At 37.2% G+C, this 17238-nt stretch overlaps 2 protein-coding genes and 1 long non-coding RNA gene across 3 annotated transcripts; 2 read left to right on the top strand and 1 right to left on the bottom strand.

Annotated features, from left to right (window-relative positions):
- Positions 1–3551: 3551 nt before the first annotated feature.
- On the top strand, positions 3552–4703 carry LOC110941714. Its single transcript, XR_002594383.2, has 2 exons — positions 3552–3998; positions 4386–4703. It is a non-coding gene; the product is annotated as an uncharacterized LOC110941714 (long non-coding RNA).
- A 4270-nt stretch (positions 4704–8973) lies between these two features.
- LOC110941713 (SNF1-related protein kinase regulatory subunit gamma-1) lies at positions 8974–11883 on the top strand. The gene is made up of 6 exons (XM_022183373.2): positions 8974–9233; positions 10065–10237; positions 10346–10480; positions 10569–10844; positions 11049–11209; positions 11422–11883. The coding sequence occupies exons 1-6, from the start codon at positions 9068–9070 to the stop codon at positions 11717–11719; spliced, it is 1209 nt and encodes a 402-aa protein (XP_022039065.1). The 5' UTR covers positions 8974–9067; the 3' UTR covers positions 11720–11883.
- Positions 11884–12470: 587 nt separating this feature from the next.
- LOC110941712 (exocyst complex component EXO70A1) lies at positions 12471–15103 on the bottom strand. The gene is made up of 2 exons (XM_022183371.2): positions 12768–15103; positions 12471–12693 (listed from the first exon to the last, which is right to left on the bottom strand). Exon 1 carries the CDS (start codon positions 14931–14933, stop codon positions 12792–12794), a length of 2142 nt encoding a protein of 713 aa, XP_022039063.1. The 5' UTR covers positions 14934–15103; the 3' UTR covers positions 12471–12693; positions 12768–12791.
- Positions 15104–17238: the final 2135 nt, after the last annotated feature.

Genomic DNA, 17238 nt, shown 5'->3' with positions numbered 1-17238 from the left:
AAACCGAACATGTACGCGGCCCGCTTGGGCTTATGGTTTTGGCGATATACTAGTACACACTCGCGCGGCCCGCTTTAACTTGAGGTGAGGCCCTACGCGGCCCGCCTCAACTTAATAATTATTGTTTTTATTTATTTTATATAGTATAATCTATCTTTGGGCTCGGTTTTCACATACGGGGTGCATATAAAGACACATTGAGATATTTTAAAATATATTAGGGTGTCGGAAATATTATGAGGATGTCTGTTTTACCGAGGGTTGTTATATACTATGTACAAATCCAAACGAAACTTACATGAAATACAACATATGTAAATAAGACGATTCAAACCACTGTCTTCGACAAGAACTTGAACCACGTCTTCTAGTACGATCTTCGCTTTGTCTTTAACGAGAACTTGGGCACGTTTTCAACACACTTCACTTAAAATAGATTTTTTGCCTCTACTTAAGATAACATATTTGTATCTAAGGGTACAACAGCCGAAGCAGTCTGTACTGCCGAAGAAGACCTCGCGCCCGAGGTTACATTGGGTAAAATTGTAGTGTTTGAACTTGTGGAATGGATAATGATGTGACAGTGGTGTAAAGCGAGTAGAGAGTACTCCTCTCTATAGCTAGTATTCAAGTGTTTGTTTTTTCTCCCAACATTCTTCACGTATGTAGTTATTATGTATTTTTCTTGTAGTAACAAATGAGGCACATAGCCTACCAATTGACAATTATACAAGAGTTGATGGTGGTTGAAATAATTAGCCACTTATTAAAGACTTAAAATTCTTATAAAACTAATTATCATAAAAAAAAGCTCTAAATTTAACTTCCATTCATCCTCCAAATACTCAAGAGTTTCTCTTTTATTCATCAAAGAATCTAATTATTTTTTTCTTTCTAAATTTAACTTCCATTCATCCTCCAAAATTTTTCAACAAATATCTCCCCTGGCGAGGACCAGGGGCGGCCCTGAGGGTGTGCGAGGAGGACCACCGAACAGGGCCCACGATTTCGAGGGGCACAGGTCCATCATCCGCCAGTGAAGTTTTCTGTAAAACGGAGTAGTCGACAAAAGTTGTTTATAGCTTGGACCCTGTTGTTCGTCTCCAAAGAGTATCAGAGTTAAAGAAAAAAAAGTAGAAAAGTTAGAATTTTTCCGGCCGGCAAGCGGCGGTCCGACGGCGGCGCTATGGATTCCGGCGGAAAATGCAGACATGCAGTGTATGGTTAGGAAGAAACGAAGAAGAAAGAACAATAGGATGAGTGACTGACATAATTTTTATAAAAATACATATGGGCCTTTTGTACCTGTATTTTCTATTCTCAAAAGACTGAACTCGGCGATTAGAAGCACAGAAAAGACAACACACCTCTACTTTTTCTCAACTTTTGATAATTTGTTTTACTGCACCCTCCTGCCAATCTTCCATTAACTCAATACAAGTTACTTTGTTTATTATTTGTTTTACCACTGACTTTTGTTTTCCTATCATTAGGTTTTGTTTAGGGTTTTTTTTAATGCTTTGAATTCTGATCCTTTAACTTTTTTTATTTGCTTAATTTAGTATATATTGTTTTGTATAATTATTTTTATAGTTATCATGTCATATACTCAACTACTATAAGAAGTAGAGAGAGTTGAATTATTAGAAGATTAAATTGTTGGTGATCCGACCTTGTTAAACCAATTAATGATTATTGGATTAATATTCAAGGGGAGGTAAGGAGACGATACGATACGAGTGTCGATTGTTTGGGTTTTATTTCGCGTTAGTTGTTGAATAGTTTATTTAGTACGGTGTTATTTGACTATTTATGTATCATTTGACATTGTTTGTCGATTATTTACGTGTTAACTTAATTTGTTAGAAACTTTTTCGATTATTTAGGCGTTCATGGCTCCTAAACTTTGTCGATTAGTTAGGCGTTAATGACACTAAGTTTACATTATATATTCCCTTAAGGCCGTTAGGCGTTAATAACACTAAGTTTACATTATATATTTCTTTAAGGCCTAAGGGCACAGTTTTTCGAGCTCGAACAGGGTACATGATTTCTCAGGGCCGGCCCTGGCGAGGACCATTCGAAGTGGGATGATGATCACACTTGAAGACATGAAAGAAAAATACAACTAAGCCCTTGGTGAAGGTAACCAATTAAAAACCTATAAATAAGCAACATAAGTATGCATAAGTTAGTTGTACTTTTAGCTTTGGGAGTGTTTCAAAAAAAATAGAATTTTTCTTTTTAACCCTAAAGTTTTAATCTTTGACAATTTAAGTTAAAGTTTTAATCTTTGTTAATTTAACCCCTTTGCTTAATTTGATTTTTCACTTCTAATTCAAAAGTTTCCATCTTTTACGATTTACCCACTTCGATTTTTTTTACTTTTAACTCAAAGCTTTTCATCTGTTGCAACTTTGGTCCCTTATACTTCTAATCTTTCGCGAAGTGTTGTAATCTTGGTTTTGAGGGTTTTTTCAAAGAAAAATGGTTATGCATATGGTTGTTGTAACCTTGGCTTTGGGGTTTTTTCAAAAAAAATATTTTTTTTTTCTTTTCACTCAAAAGTATTTCATAAATTACTTTAACCCAAAACTATTTGTTTTTTTTTAATTTTAACCCTAAACTTTTTTATCTTTTACAATCTATCCTTACAACTTTTTTTACTTTCAACTTTGGTCCTTTATAGTTTTAATTTTACGCAAATTTTTCGCTTTATGCTTCGTTCTAAATTTTATGACTTAACACATCGAAACATGCGTCTTTGGTTTAACGTTTTTACGTTTCGTTCTAAATTTTGCGAGTTAACACGACGCAACGTGTGTGGGTGGGTGAACGTTTTTACATCGTCTATTTTTTCCCATTTCACAGGTTCAACATAACGTGCGGGTCCTAAATCGACTTCGTTATAACTAAAGAATCCCCGCCGCATTGCGGCGGGTCGTAATTCTAGTTAAAGTTAATTTCTAGAATAACTGGATTAAGTTTTTGTAGATTTTTTTTTTTTTTTTAGAATAAGTGGAATTGGATTCCAAAGAAGGTTAGCATTCTTTGTTGGAGTGGGGAGATGTAACGAATTCCATCAGTGGTAGAGAGTTAAGCAAAGGAAATGTCCGGGTTGAAGGAAGATATATGGGGATGAAAATGACTTGACTGAACATCTTTTCGTTTCTTGTTATGGCACTACATACATACATCACCCTTCTTTGCATTTAGTATTTGAGACCTCCTGGAATTACATACATGGCAGCAAGGTTAACAAAAAGGTGGTGCATGTTATTATTTTCATTTCACATAAAATTAATGCTAAATAATAACATCTATATATAATAAAAGGAATATATATCCTGCTCTAAAACTCATTGTGGGTGTAATTTCTAGCATGGTTGCAAAAGTCGCTAGGTGCTCCCTAGTCGGTAGACTGGGGAGTTGAGAGTACTCGGTCTAGGCGGAGAGTACTCGGGGAGTACTCGGACATGTAAAATTACAAAGAAATTATTTTTTGGAGATTAAATATATGTCAAATAACATAAATTTACTAATATTTCTATATATAACAATTTATGTTGATCCTTAGGAACAGTCAACTTATTGGACAAAATAAAGATGTAAATTACGGTTTTGCCATGTATACTTTATGGAAGAGAGTGACTTGCAGGGAAAAACGGGAGTAAGAGAGAGAAGAGAGTATTGTAAAGAGAGAGATACTTACGGGCCGACCACCAATCCTTACGGCGGAGACCACGCGATACGCCGGCGGGTACATCCATACCTCGCTGTCCGGAGGATGAGCGTTCCATCAGTGATGTCGATTCGGTGGTACAGTATCCTACAACCGATTTGGCTTCAAGTCGAGGTCCCCGACTACCTGCAACGGCCGCACAGTTAGGGTCACGTCGCAAACTGGAACTACGATTCCGATCGGTTATTGTATCCCCATCGCCACCACATTATTCTATTGGAACGCGGAACCCTACTCACCATCTCCGGCGATTAAGGTATCTCCATCTTCATTCAGTTTATTAATATCAATGATTCGTTGATTCTTCAATGCGCTCTTATATTTCGCTAACGATTAACATATTCTGTCGATTAATTGCATCGTATTACACCAAAGCATGTGATTGTGTGGATTGATTAACAATTGAACTATTGTAGATCTTTGTTTTGCGTGACTATAGGAGTACTAGAGTTGTAACGTATGTGTAGTTCGTTGATATCCGATTTGCTTTTTAGTGGCGAAACAATTTCATTCCAACTTGACAATTAGAAGTAGGATGCAATTGTGTATTTAATTATTTATTAATAACCAATCTATTGTTTGAACTCTATAAAACATTTTAAGGTATTCCGATTCATCTTTAATGTCATGTTGTATGTTTTAGCTTCAAAGGCAGAATCAGTGGCAAAAAGGAACTGGAGATGTTTATAGATCAAATGTGTCCCGGTGATGGTTATAATAATGATATCAAACTTGCAGAGTGGGATGTGAAGAAAGAAGGGAGTAACACAATAATGAGAGGACGATAATTTGAATGATGCTTTCTCTATGTAGTTGAGGAGGGTGAAAGTCAAGGTATAAATCTTGATCATGAACTTTCATTTTTGCATAAGTGCTACTGTAACATTTGTGATGAATCAATGTGGATTTTAAGTTTTGGTACTTTATTTAAATAAAGTTTAAACCAGAAATTGTAAAATTACTTATTAGTAACTTTTAAAGTGTTTCGCTCGCCTAATTTTGGATATATGTGATTAACAACGATGTTCAAAGCGCCGCTGCAACGCGCGGCTTCATTTACTAGTTTATAACAAAATACGTGAAAATGATATTCATTCTTTAATATAATAGGCATAGAAATTATGTTTTATTATTATTTAAGTCAAACTAGGCCCGAGTTGACCTACTAGATCCAATTCTGGCCGGTTTGACCGCGTTTGACCGACTCCGAGTAATTAGGCGGAGTCGAAGAAAGTCGCCTCGGCAGCCTACCTTGTAGCGACTACTCGGAGAGTACTCGGCCTTGGAAACCTTGTTTTACAACCATGATTTCTAGTGCTTTCTCCATGTAATATGGTTTCTAGGTTCTTGCTAGAGATGCATTTAAGTTGGTATAAGTATTAAGTAGGGGTGTTCAAAGTTGGTTTAACATCGTGAAATCGTTCAAACCGGTCATTGGTTTGGTTCCGTGGTCGTTTTTTTTCTCACCTTTCGGTCGGCCAGTTTCAAAATTTTCAAACCGTAGCGAACGGTTTGGTTTACGGTGTATACCAAAAACCAATCGTATAAAACCGTACCGGACTGTAAGATTTAATAATATATTTTAATTATTTTGTATATTTCATATTATACATATTGTATTATTTGTATATTATATATTAAGTTTAGTTAAAATAATTAATATGTGCAAAATCATATTTGAAGTTCAGCTGCATGCTTCTTTTTTACCTCAAAGGCACGAATTTCATAGTTCGATTTCCAACCGATCTCACCTCAAAATGTCATTGTATTGGTATCTTTTAAGTTTTATGTATTTGGTTTTATACTTATCCCATTTGTTTTTTTGATGTATTATGTATTTTCAGTTGCTATTGTGTGCTACATCTAAAGTGGTTTTGTTTAAGTGACTCTTGATCATGTTAACTGTCTAGACATCATCAATATTCAATCTTGTATATATAGGCCACTAAAACCTAAACCGTAAAACCAAATCGAAACCACATCGTTTATAACGGTTTGGTTTGGTACGGTTTTAAAATTCGACGGTTTGGTTTTGGTTTCGATAATAAAAAAAACGTTACTAATGGTTTGATTTACGGTTTTACTTAAAAACCGTCCAAACCGGACCATGAATATCCCTAGGTATTAGTTAAAAGAAAACCTAATACACAAGAAAAAGTAATTTGTAAATCACGTATTAATCAAATGTTGCCGATGCTCTTCATGTGGTTATCTTCATCAAAGTGGTATGAGTTCAAGCTCTGCATAGTTAATATTAGAGGTGTTCACGGTTTTTAACGGTTTTTAGGACAAGCCGTGAACCAAATCATTAGTAACAGTTTTCTATTACTGAAAACCAAAACCAAACCGTTAAAAATTAAAACCGAACCGATACTAACATTCTGATTTTATAGTTTAAACTTATTGAGTTTTTATAAAAACAAAAATGCATTCCATATAGAATGAAAAAATTGTAGAGAATGCATAAACTACATCAAAGTAGATAAATAGATTAAAATAAACCTTTGTTGAACTAATTTGTTAAATTTTTCCCGTTGATTGTTTTCTCCTCATTTCAACCTCTAGGAACACTAATATAGTATCATAATACAAAAGCAAATTATTAATGCCTTTTTTCAAAGACATGGGCAATGCAAGAATATTGTTAACTGAAAATGAAAATAAAAACAAAATCAAAACCCTTAATGCTCCAACAGAATTAGTTCATTTTTATTTTTATTAAACCTAAAATATGAATAATCAAATAGATGCAGTATAAATATATAAAAAATATACATATTCAAATCTTACGGTCTGGTTTGATTTTATATTGTTTGAGAAATTTGAAACAACCACACTATTTGTCACGGTTTAAAACTTTGAAACTGATCAAACAAAAGTTAATATAAAAACCTACCGTGAAATCAAATCTATGATTAAATAAGGTGGGTCCCACACTTTTAATAATTCATATTTGTTTTTTTAAGGGAGGGGTAAATAAGTATTTTCAGATGAACTTAATGGAGAAAACTAACGGACATCCACTCCAGGGACTATCCGAGAAACATCTCGTCAAACCACAGGGAGCACCGGTGTAATTTCCAAAAGTTGGGGACTATAGGTGTTATTTTACAAAACCATAGGGACTATCCGGACATTTTACTCTTATTTTTATTTTTATTAAACCAAAAATATGAATATTCATATTAGGGTTTTGTTTTTTGGTAGATTAGGATTTACAATTCATAAAGGGGTGGTGGCGCAGCTTGTTGCCCGTCTACCTTCTATTTTAATGTAACTTCGCAAGTATGTTATTAAATGAAATTAAGTTTAGTTGGTTTTCGTTTTTAAAAAAAGAATAATCAAAGATATGTAGTATAAATATATAAAAAAATATATATATACATATTCAAATCTTATAGTCTGGTTCGTTTTATACTGTTTGGGAAATTCGAAACCATAAACCAAACTTTTTGTCACGGTTTAAAACTTTGAAACGACTTACTAAAAGTTGATAAAAAAGCCGAACGTGAAATTAAGCATATGATTAATCTAGACAATTTTACATTTTTAAACCGCATCGTAAACACTCTTAGGAAACAGTAGATGAATTTTTTTTTTTTTTTTTGAATGAGAATATTGGATCACTGACGAACCACTGGAGTACTATCATGCATTTGTGCCATCAGCGAAATCACCCGATCATATCTATCTCACTAGACAATAATGCCTTATGCCTATAGATCAGTTAAGAAGGCAACTCAATAAATCTAGGTAAGTCTCATTTGAGAATCAAATTGAGGATCTAACGGTGGTAGATGAATTTTAAAGTGGATATTTTTCCCATGATATGATTACGTCTATGATTTTCTCACTAAGGCTGGCTATGAGGACTGGAGAGGCTTAGGTTTGGGATATTGTTCGACACGTGGTAAGGGTGAGATCCACAAGCTTAGGGAGGGCGGTATGGTTGCGGGGACCAAGCTCGGGGAATGGTTTCACCGATCGGTGAACCACCCCTAGTATTTGAGTTAGGGTGTTTGAGTAGGAGAGAGGGAGAGAAATCGATGACTATTCACTGAAGGTGGAGAAGGAGTGATAGAGGAGAGAGAGAGAGAGAGAGAGAGAGAGAGAGGAGAGAGGAGAGAAGAACCAATCAAATTTTTTTATTTTTGAATTGAGTGGGTGTTTGAACCATACCTAGTGTTTGAGTAGAAAATGTGGAGTGAAGAGGGGAGTTGACATGGCTTTATATCATTGGGTAGAGAAAACTCAAACACCCTAACTCAAACAAACCATACCGCTACCCTTATGGTGAAAAATGAGGGGTGTGGTGTGGCGTGATGTGGCCAACCATGTGAATTTTTTTTAATTAAAGTAGCCAGGGCCGGCTCTGGGCCCGGCAAACCCGTGCCGACGCCCGATGCCCAAAATTTCAAAGGGCCCGAAAAGTCTTTATAAGCTTGTATATATTTATTAAATTATATATTTAGTATATTCATCCGTTTATTATACAAAAAAAAAATTGGTGGTGTAGTGGCAAAAACCATCTCAAAATAATTTAAAGGTCTCAAGTTTGAGTCTTTGCTCCATCACTAAGTTTTTATTTTTGTAATTCAATTACCCTTAACCATAATTTTGGGCCCAATTCTTTTCGTCGCCCGAGGCCTAAATTTTTTCAATAGTTTTTGGGGACGGCTCTGAAAGTAGCCAACCAAAGCCAGCTATATTGAATCAGCCAACCAAAGACAGCTAAGTCACTCTGCCCCGCCTCATGCCAGTCTAAATACCCACGCCAAAGGGACAATGCCATGCCCCGCCCCAACTAACGCCAACCCAAAGTGAAGCAGCTGACGTTGAAGGGTATCCCCGCCCCCAACCAACGCCACCACACCCCCACAGCCTGAGCATCCGTCCAAAGGATAAATTAGAATGCGTGGGAACTGCGGATAGGCACACCATGACACTACTCTTTTCCTTTCCACGTCACCATTAAACACATAATAATAAATCTTTAGATAAATTTAACAGCCTTTAAATATATTTTAATCAATTTTCCCGGTTTTTTATATTTATAGTCCAGATCAATAATTTCGAATCATGATCACCAAATGGATAAACAACTTTAGATCCTCATCCTCACCGTCCACGTGTCACCTACTACTAATCAAACACATCATCAACGGCTCACAATAAAACCTATAAATAACAGCCGCGGTACACCAACACTCCCCACTTGTCTTCTTCACCAATAATACAAAACAGACTATTTGCACTTTGCTACTCACACACACACTTGATCGTAACAGAATTCTAGAGAGAGAAACAGAGTTCTAGAGAGAGAAAATGGTGACAGAAGAAGGAAGTCCGAGGAGTCCAGAGGCGAAGCTAGGGATGGAGGTGGAGGAACTGTGGGATATACAAGAGGCGCAGCTCACACCTACCGAGAAGCTTAACGTTTGTTTTGAAAGTATTCCGGTTTCTGAGTTTCCTCATGCTTCGTCTTCACAAGGTATATATATTCTTTCTTGATTGTTTTGATTGAGTTGTTGTTGATCGTTGAAACTGTGTGTGTTGATTGATTCGAAGTTATTTGGATGATCTGCATCGGTTTTTGTTGTGTCTGGTGGATCTAGAGCATGTGATCACTTCAATGAATGTGTGATTGACTGATCGGTCTCATGTAGTGGATTTCGGAGGGATTTATATTGCAGATATTAATTATTTGACAGTGAACTTTAATTATGTCATGATGTTATCAGTTATATAATTAGAAAATTAATCAGTTCTGATAGTTCATAATATTAGAAATTTTGCTTCATACTTACTGACTCCGGATTATGTTCAGTATATTGTTTGATGAGTATTGTCAATAGCTCATGTTGTTGTTCTCATGATCGATCTATGTAATTTGGTTCGACTGTATTTGTGTGCCTCATCGTTCCGGATATTGTCAAGTTGACTTCAAAGTGACTACGGATTATATGAGTTATTTAATCGAGCGGTATCAAGGTGTTGGATAAGGCTTTGTCTTTCCAAGTGGTGGACGGATAGGTGTAGTTTAGTAGTAGAATTAGAGCGTGTGAGTTTGGTGTTCTATCTATATAAAAGAAAAAAAAGTTATTTAATCTAGCGATCGTAACATATATGAATAGTGTCATAATTACATACTTTAATCAGTCAAGTGTAGTGTGCATCTGATCATTTCTGATTGGAAATTGAGATAACATGTTATATATATTTATATTTATGTCAAAACAAAGGGTTAGTGCTTATTAGTTATCACTTTCTATTTTTTAATTGATTGGATTAAAAATTCCTGCAATTTTTTTTTTTTGTTCAGTAATCGAGATAAAATCGGATGCAAGTCTGGGTGAAGCCGTCCGGTTGCTATCCCAGCATAAAATTCTGAGTGCTCCTGTTGTGAATGTGGATGCACCGGAGGATGCTAGTTGGATCGACAGATATCTTGGGATGGTGGAGTTTGCAGGCATTGTTGTGTGGATTCTGCATCAGGTTAACTAACACACTTGTTTTCTTGAGTTTTAAACAGCTAACAACTGCTGCTTCTTAACTAGTTACTAAATTAGTATGTTAACTGTTGTTCTTATATTACGTGTACAGTCAGAAAAGAATGGCATGTTAGATACATCCGATTCATTTTCAAGCGCATTAGAGGATTCCCAGCCTAAATCTCCCAAGACTGCTGGAAACTTTTTTGAGTTATTAACTTCCTCTGATTTCTATAAAAACACAAAGGTTTTACTTCCAACATTTTTAAGTTTTTAACATTTTTTTCTCTACCGGTTCCTTTATCTGTTTCGCTCAAATACTTACTGGCACGTAGGTCAAGGATATATCAGGATCATTTCGGTGGGCCCCATTTCTTGCATTGCAGACATCAAACTCATTTCTGACGATGCTTTTACTACTCTCAAAGTACAGAATGAAGAGTGTACCAGTTGTTGATCCAGGGGACCAAAAGATAGACAACATCATTACACAATCTGCTGTGATCCACATGTTGGAAGAATGTGCTGATCTCCAGTGGTTTAAAAGCTTGGGTTCCAAGAAATTATGTGACATTGGTCTTCCCTTGATGAGTGCCAATCAAGTTATTAAGGTACTTTAAAATAAACAAACAAGAAACTACATTTAGCTCCTCTAAGAAGATACCGGTAAATTATATCTAGTTGGAGGTGGTTAATTCGGTGGGTCAAACAAAGGTCAAAATGGGGTAGAAATAGGCCAAATTTTGTAATCAGACTTGACACACTAATATCTATTAAAAAATAAGGTAATTACGGAATTAATATAAATTTTGCAGGTAGATGAGGATGAACCTGTGCTGCAGGCATTTAACCTCATGAGGCAGAAGGGAGTTGGTGGGTTACCGGTGGTTAGTGGTGGAAATAAGCCAGTTGCTAATATAAGCATCAGAGACGTTCAGTTCCTACTGATTGCTCCGGAAATTTATAAAGATTACAGGTTCATTTCTGCTGCATAAGTTCATATTGGGTGGGTTGGATAATTGGGTTAAAATTAATCCGTTAAACACGATTAAAAAGTTTAATACGATAATAATCTAAATGCTTTTGGGGTTGTATGCATTAACAAAACATTTTTTAACGCGTTAAGAGGGTGTTTGGGGTTTGCATCATCCAAAATTCTCTTATATAATCATGGGACTGTAACTGCAGATCGATCACAGCCAAGAACTTTGTGACGTCTGTCAAAAGGTATCTAGAGGATAACCAGAAGGCTTCGCCTTTGGTAAGTGGCATGATTACTTGTAGAAAAGAAGACACGCTTAAAGACGCAATCACAAAGCTTGATTCCAAAGAGATACATAGAATATACGTGGTGGATGAAGAAGGGAATCTTGAAGGAGTGATTACACTTCGAGATATAATATCAAGGATTGTACATGAGCCTCATGGATACTTTGGTGACTTCTTTGATGGCGTGTTGCCGTTACCTGCCAACAGCCGAGTGTAACCCAAGTGTGCTTTTTTTTTTTTTTTTTTTTTTCTAATCAAGACTGTTTTGAGCTTGTCTTGTATGTTTGAATAAATCAGTTCGGCCAAATAAGGGGTTTAGGCTTAGCCCTGGTTGACACAGGTTTGAGGACAAGAGCTAACAACTTCTTATGAGCCAAAAAATTAAGTTTTTTACCATGAAAACCCGTGCCCAAAACTAAAAACCCGTACCGGTAAACTCACGGGTCCCACCTATATCTTTCTAAGCAATGGGATAAGTTAAATGCAACTTGCACTAGACAAGTGTCCTTCAAGGGATTAAGCGTAGAAACCCAGTAAAAGGTTGGATTCAATCCGAGAACTATAATAAGGCTACATGGTGTGGGCTCGCGCCCCCTTCCATGTCAGCCATATAAAGCCCTATCGCGCCCCAACGCCGCCCCAGGGCGCCATTGACCAACTCGCCAGCCACATAACGGTCGCTAGAGGGAGAATTGAGTAGGGCCATGTGCATAAACCAATCAAATTTGTGTGGTTTTTTTTTTCTTTTTTCTTATTTTAAATTAATCATTAAAGCGGTTTTATCCCACTACATGGTAGTTAACAATAAAGCTCCCTGCCTATGTATCGCTCACGTGGAGCTGATGTGGCGTGGGCTTTATCCTACACTATATAGCCTAAACAGACTTTGTTAGCCCCTTAAAGGTTGGAAAGTCTAAATTTGTCTGGTTCATGTGCGTGTTTACCACTTGATAAACATTAGACAGATATTTTCACTTAAGTTGGGTCCAACAACCACAAGGAAAGATAACAGGCAGCAAAAAAAACTGGCCCTCTAATGTCAACTTAGTACTTTTTGAAGAAAATGACAGAAGTTTAAACAGATCATGTCACTTTACTTTTACAGTATTACCTTCAGTATCATAGATAACATTATAATAACCTTAATCTTAGTCTTTTCTTGATCAGCAGAAAGGTTGACAAGTCTCAAACCTGAAAAAACTCGACAAAACGAATTACATTATATGATGCTCAGTTTTCCTCATGTGCATAAGCAGAAGACATACCTGCCAAACATCATGTATTGCATCCTATGTACTTTTTCTTTTTGTGAGGTTCATAACAACAGGTTTCCCTTCGAATAAATCCAATAGATAATTCTCCAAATCATCAGGATAATACTTTATGTACCTTCCTCCATGCCTCGCGCTCTCTAACCGACTTCCAAACCGCCCCAAAAAAGCACGGTATGCTGGAAGAACTTTTTCAGATATAGATATTCTAAGTTCTTCCTTAAGTTGTGCATCCGAAACCTTCCAAAGTGTTTGTATCCTGTAAATATCTTCAAAACAAGCATTAAAGTTCTTAAACCTTTCTTTAAGAATCATCTTCGAGGCACCACTTGAGCTCCCACCAATCCCTTCATCTTTCAAACACAGCAACGCTTTTCCCCACGCTGCTCGAAGATAGCTTGTGTGCCATTGTCGGATCTTCCCACGATGTTTCCGAATCCACTGATCACCCAACAGATTTCTAAGCTCTGATTCTTTCACTTTTTGAACGATGTACAGAACGTTATTCATCAAGAAAACATACCGCAAGGCACTATCTTCATACAACCTTGATTTCTCATCAACATTTGATTGCAAAGACGCGATTAGTTCTTGCACACGCGTCGCTATAGGGGATATTGCAGCAACACCATCACTGTTCTCTGGCGGTGAAGAACTCGGATCATAGTCGTTTTTCGGCAACAGAGTGTTCATCGAGTCACTATAATCCACCAGCAACTTCAAATAATTCATAACATATCGCGTTAGCGGGTGAATATCACCGTTCTGCATGGCTTTCGAATTCTCACCCTTCACAGCATTCTCAAACTCGATAAAAGTCCCCACAGCCGTCATCCCCAACCCATTCAAAACCCCCTTCGCCTCGCTACAAACCAGTTCGCCAGATTCCGAAACAAACAACGCTTCTAAATCATGCAAAACATCCCCAACAACTTCATACATATCAAGAATCCGAAACAGCTTCTCCGACGATCTTGGACTAATCGCAACCGCCTCCCCAAAATTCAACAGCTGCATCACACAGCTTTTTGTAGTCTCAACGAAACAAATCTCCTGAACCAGTTCCGACTCGTTAAAAATCGTTTCACATAACCGTTTCTCCCCAAACAACAAAACCCTAACCACCACTTTCAAAGCTAGAATCCATTTCTTCAGCTTTTCATCCATAATCTTCCACTCAATCCTCTGCACTTCCTCTATACTCAGCCTTTCGACACCGAGTATCATCAAACACTCATCCAACACATCTCGACGAACCGAGGTGTAAACCTGACAACATTCCTTTTCATATCCAGACCTAATCATCCTATCAGCAATCTCCTTAAGTTCATCAATCGCCTCAACACGGATCAAATCGACGCATAAATCGCCACCTAAACTCGCTCCTCTCTCATGATGCAGCGTACTTCCTTCTTGTTCATCCTCAACAAATCGATCTAATTCACCTTCAATTTCATCTTCAATTTCACTGTTGTTTGACAAATTAGGGCGCGAAACCGAACGAACCGATCCGTACAACCGATCGGCGTCTAACGGAACTGTGTTGTGAATCAAGGCATGACGGAAATCATCCTCAAGCTTCGACATAGCTAACTGAAGCGCGTTTTCGGCTCGATCGATGACGTCACCGAAACTGTACGATTCAACGGTTAGGTTTTCGGTGAGTTGTATGAGGAGATCAACGGCGGCGAGATAATCGGAAGATTGTTCTTGTTCCGGTGAAGCGTCTGAATCGTGATGGAGAATAATCTTCTCGGCTTTTCGAAACTGATCGTTGAATTTGGCATCGTTTTGGATCAAATCGGTGATGTTAGAGAGACGATTGTCGAAGCGTGAAAAGATGTTGATCATGTCTTCGGTTGCTTGTGTGTTGATGTTTAGGCTTTTTACGATTTGGTGAGCTGTGGCGAGGACTCTGTCTTTGGATTTGGGTTGGACTGTGGTGGTGGCCATCGGTGGTGGTAGTACGGCGGAGGACGGTGGTGTGTGTAGGAAGGAAGGAAGATGAATAGTAGGGTTAAGAAGCGGTTGACGAATCCATTCCTCTTCCACCAACTCTGTGCGTTTGTGTTTGAGATTCCTTTCTTTTCCTTTCCTTTTGGCCGGCCTCAACGGGGGAATGTCAGTCAGTCTCTTCCAGAGAATAGAATGTATGGGCATGTTTGGCTTAACTTATTTCTGACTTATTAAAAGTCCTTTTCCCTCAAAATAAGTAAGAATTTCTTACTTCTTGACTTCTTGTCTCACAACAACAGAAAATCCAAACACTAAAATAAGTCCTTTTACCCACCAATAAGTCAAAAGTCAGAAAAATAAGGAACCCCAAACACCCATATTTTATTTGTAATATAATATAACTAGTGAATCTCCCGTGTGCGATGTAGCGGGTCCAAATGTAAAGTAACTTAGTTTTGTACAGTAAAGATATGAACCGTTTCTAAACAAAAGTTACGTCAACACGTAGATAAAATGAATATGTATATAAAAACAACCATAGAAACGTAATAATAATTTGTCTTTCTATTTAAATCTCTCTCACAATGGAGGTTGAAAGGTTAAATAATTTCATAAATAATTGCTTTTTAATAAAAATAAATGGTGAAAGTGACATATTAGGAATTTTTAAAAACCACCACACATCTAATATACGCACTCATCTCCATAGTAGTTTGAGCCCCTACAGAAATTCACAAAATGATTTTTTTTTAACGACGGCTTATTTCATAAAGACTTAAGCAAAGTGCTCAAGCCAAAGTTAAGGAATAGGAAATAAAAACATGGAAAATACCCTTGAGGGTAGTCAAGCGACTCAAACAAGGGTTATTACGATGGAAAAGTGGTAAAACCAAAACTCCGCTACCTCTCCCAATCCAACTCATGATTTTTGGACCTTGATCGTACCGGGCCCAAAGAAAAGAAGTAGATTTGATGTCACTAATAATCTTTGAAAACGAGATCCGCTTATTGTTAACAATCAACTTGTTTCTAGTTCTTCAAAGCAATCAGCATGTAGTGGCAAAGATTATATTAATCGCCTTTTTGTTTGCCTTGGTATCTTGTACTGCTAAAAAAATTCCAATAGCTCCACCGCACTTAATAGAAATACTGGCATCAATATTTTATCCAATAAAAGATCTAGAGCCAAACATACTTTGAGTATTAACAAGAGATCAAAGGGTGATTAGCCGTTTTAGTAGTTGGGTTGCATAAGGCACATAAGGTTGTGGGAACCGGAATGTGTCTTGTAGACAACACATCCCGCGAGGGAATACTATTCAGAACTACTCTCCATAGAAAACAATTTAGTTTCAAAGGTATCATAGCATAGCATCAAGTTCACGGCATAAAGAACGTACCATAAAGAAATCGACTCCATCAGGATCTTTCCATAACCATATATCTGGCCGATCTTTAGGCTCAAAACCGTTCAGTAATTGTATGCAGTTGGTCCAATCATCCATATCTCTCAGTTGTGATAAACCAGAGTTGGACAAGAACATTAAATAATGAGAAGTAATAGGTTGGAAGGCTACCTAAGATGACTTTAATAAGGGTGATCCTTCCACCAAAAGAGAGGGTCATCGCCTTCCAAAGTGATAGCTTCTTTTCAAACCAAAAACCATTCCACAAATGGTTTTAGTTCATTATAAGTACCACGTTAGATCCCATCGATAGCCCAAACTAGGTGAATGGAAAAGACCCCAATTTGCAATGTAATATATCCGCCATGTGAGAGACCTCTCCATCCTCTACCCCAATTCAAAAAGGTTGACTTATATGGAAATTCACCTTTAACCCGGAGGATTGGTGAAAATATCTATATTGACGGGTCATTGAAAGTACTTAGTTTTAAGTGATTTCGGGTTAGAGTTGATGTCTTTGAAACAAATAGATATATAGGTTGTGTTTAGGTCCGTCAATTTCAACATGTGAACTTGTTAGTCAAACACAATTAACAACCCAGTAACAACGATAACACATTGTTTACAAGAGGGGCACACACTCTATATAGCCCCCAACTTTTGTATCCATGGTGGCGATGGACGTGAGCACCCTCGACGCCTACTGACTTGCACATAGATAGATGGGTTAATAATTAACAACGATGGATGCATGAAGATTGAAGAGTGTTGAACTTGGATTTTGTGACAAACCTCCAATGTTGGTGGGCACTAAACTCACAATGATGTTATGATGATCAAAACATATATTAACACTAAACGAATTAAACATAGATTTAAGTTTGTCGGGTTCTTCAAAACAAAATATTAAATTCAGGCACACAAAGTCCGTATGTGTTAGGTGCGCACTACATCTATTTTTGGTGGCATTTTACCTTTTGCTATAACTAAATCCTTCGCATCATCTTCTCCTCCAACTCAAGACATCTATCCCTAAACCAAGGGGTGGCAATTGTGTCGGATTGATGGGTCGGTGGGTTGACGGGTTACGGGGTTGGCGGGTT

The sequence above is a fragment of the Helianthus annuus genome, chromosome 5 (assembly GCF_002127325.2).
Source record: "Helianthus annuus cultivar XRQ/B chromosome 5, HanXRQr2.0-SUNRISE, whole genome shotgun sequence".
NCBI lineage: Eukaryota > Viridiplantae > Streptophyta > Magnoliopsida > Asterales > Asteraceae > Helianthus > Helianthus annuus.
This window is presented reverse-complemented; position numbering and strand designations above follow the sequence as displayed.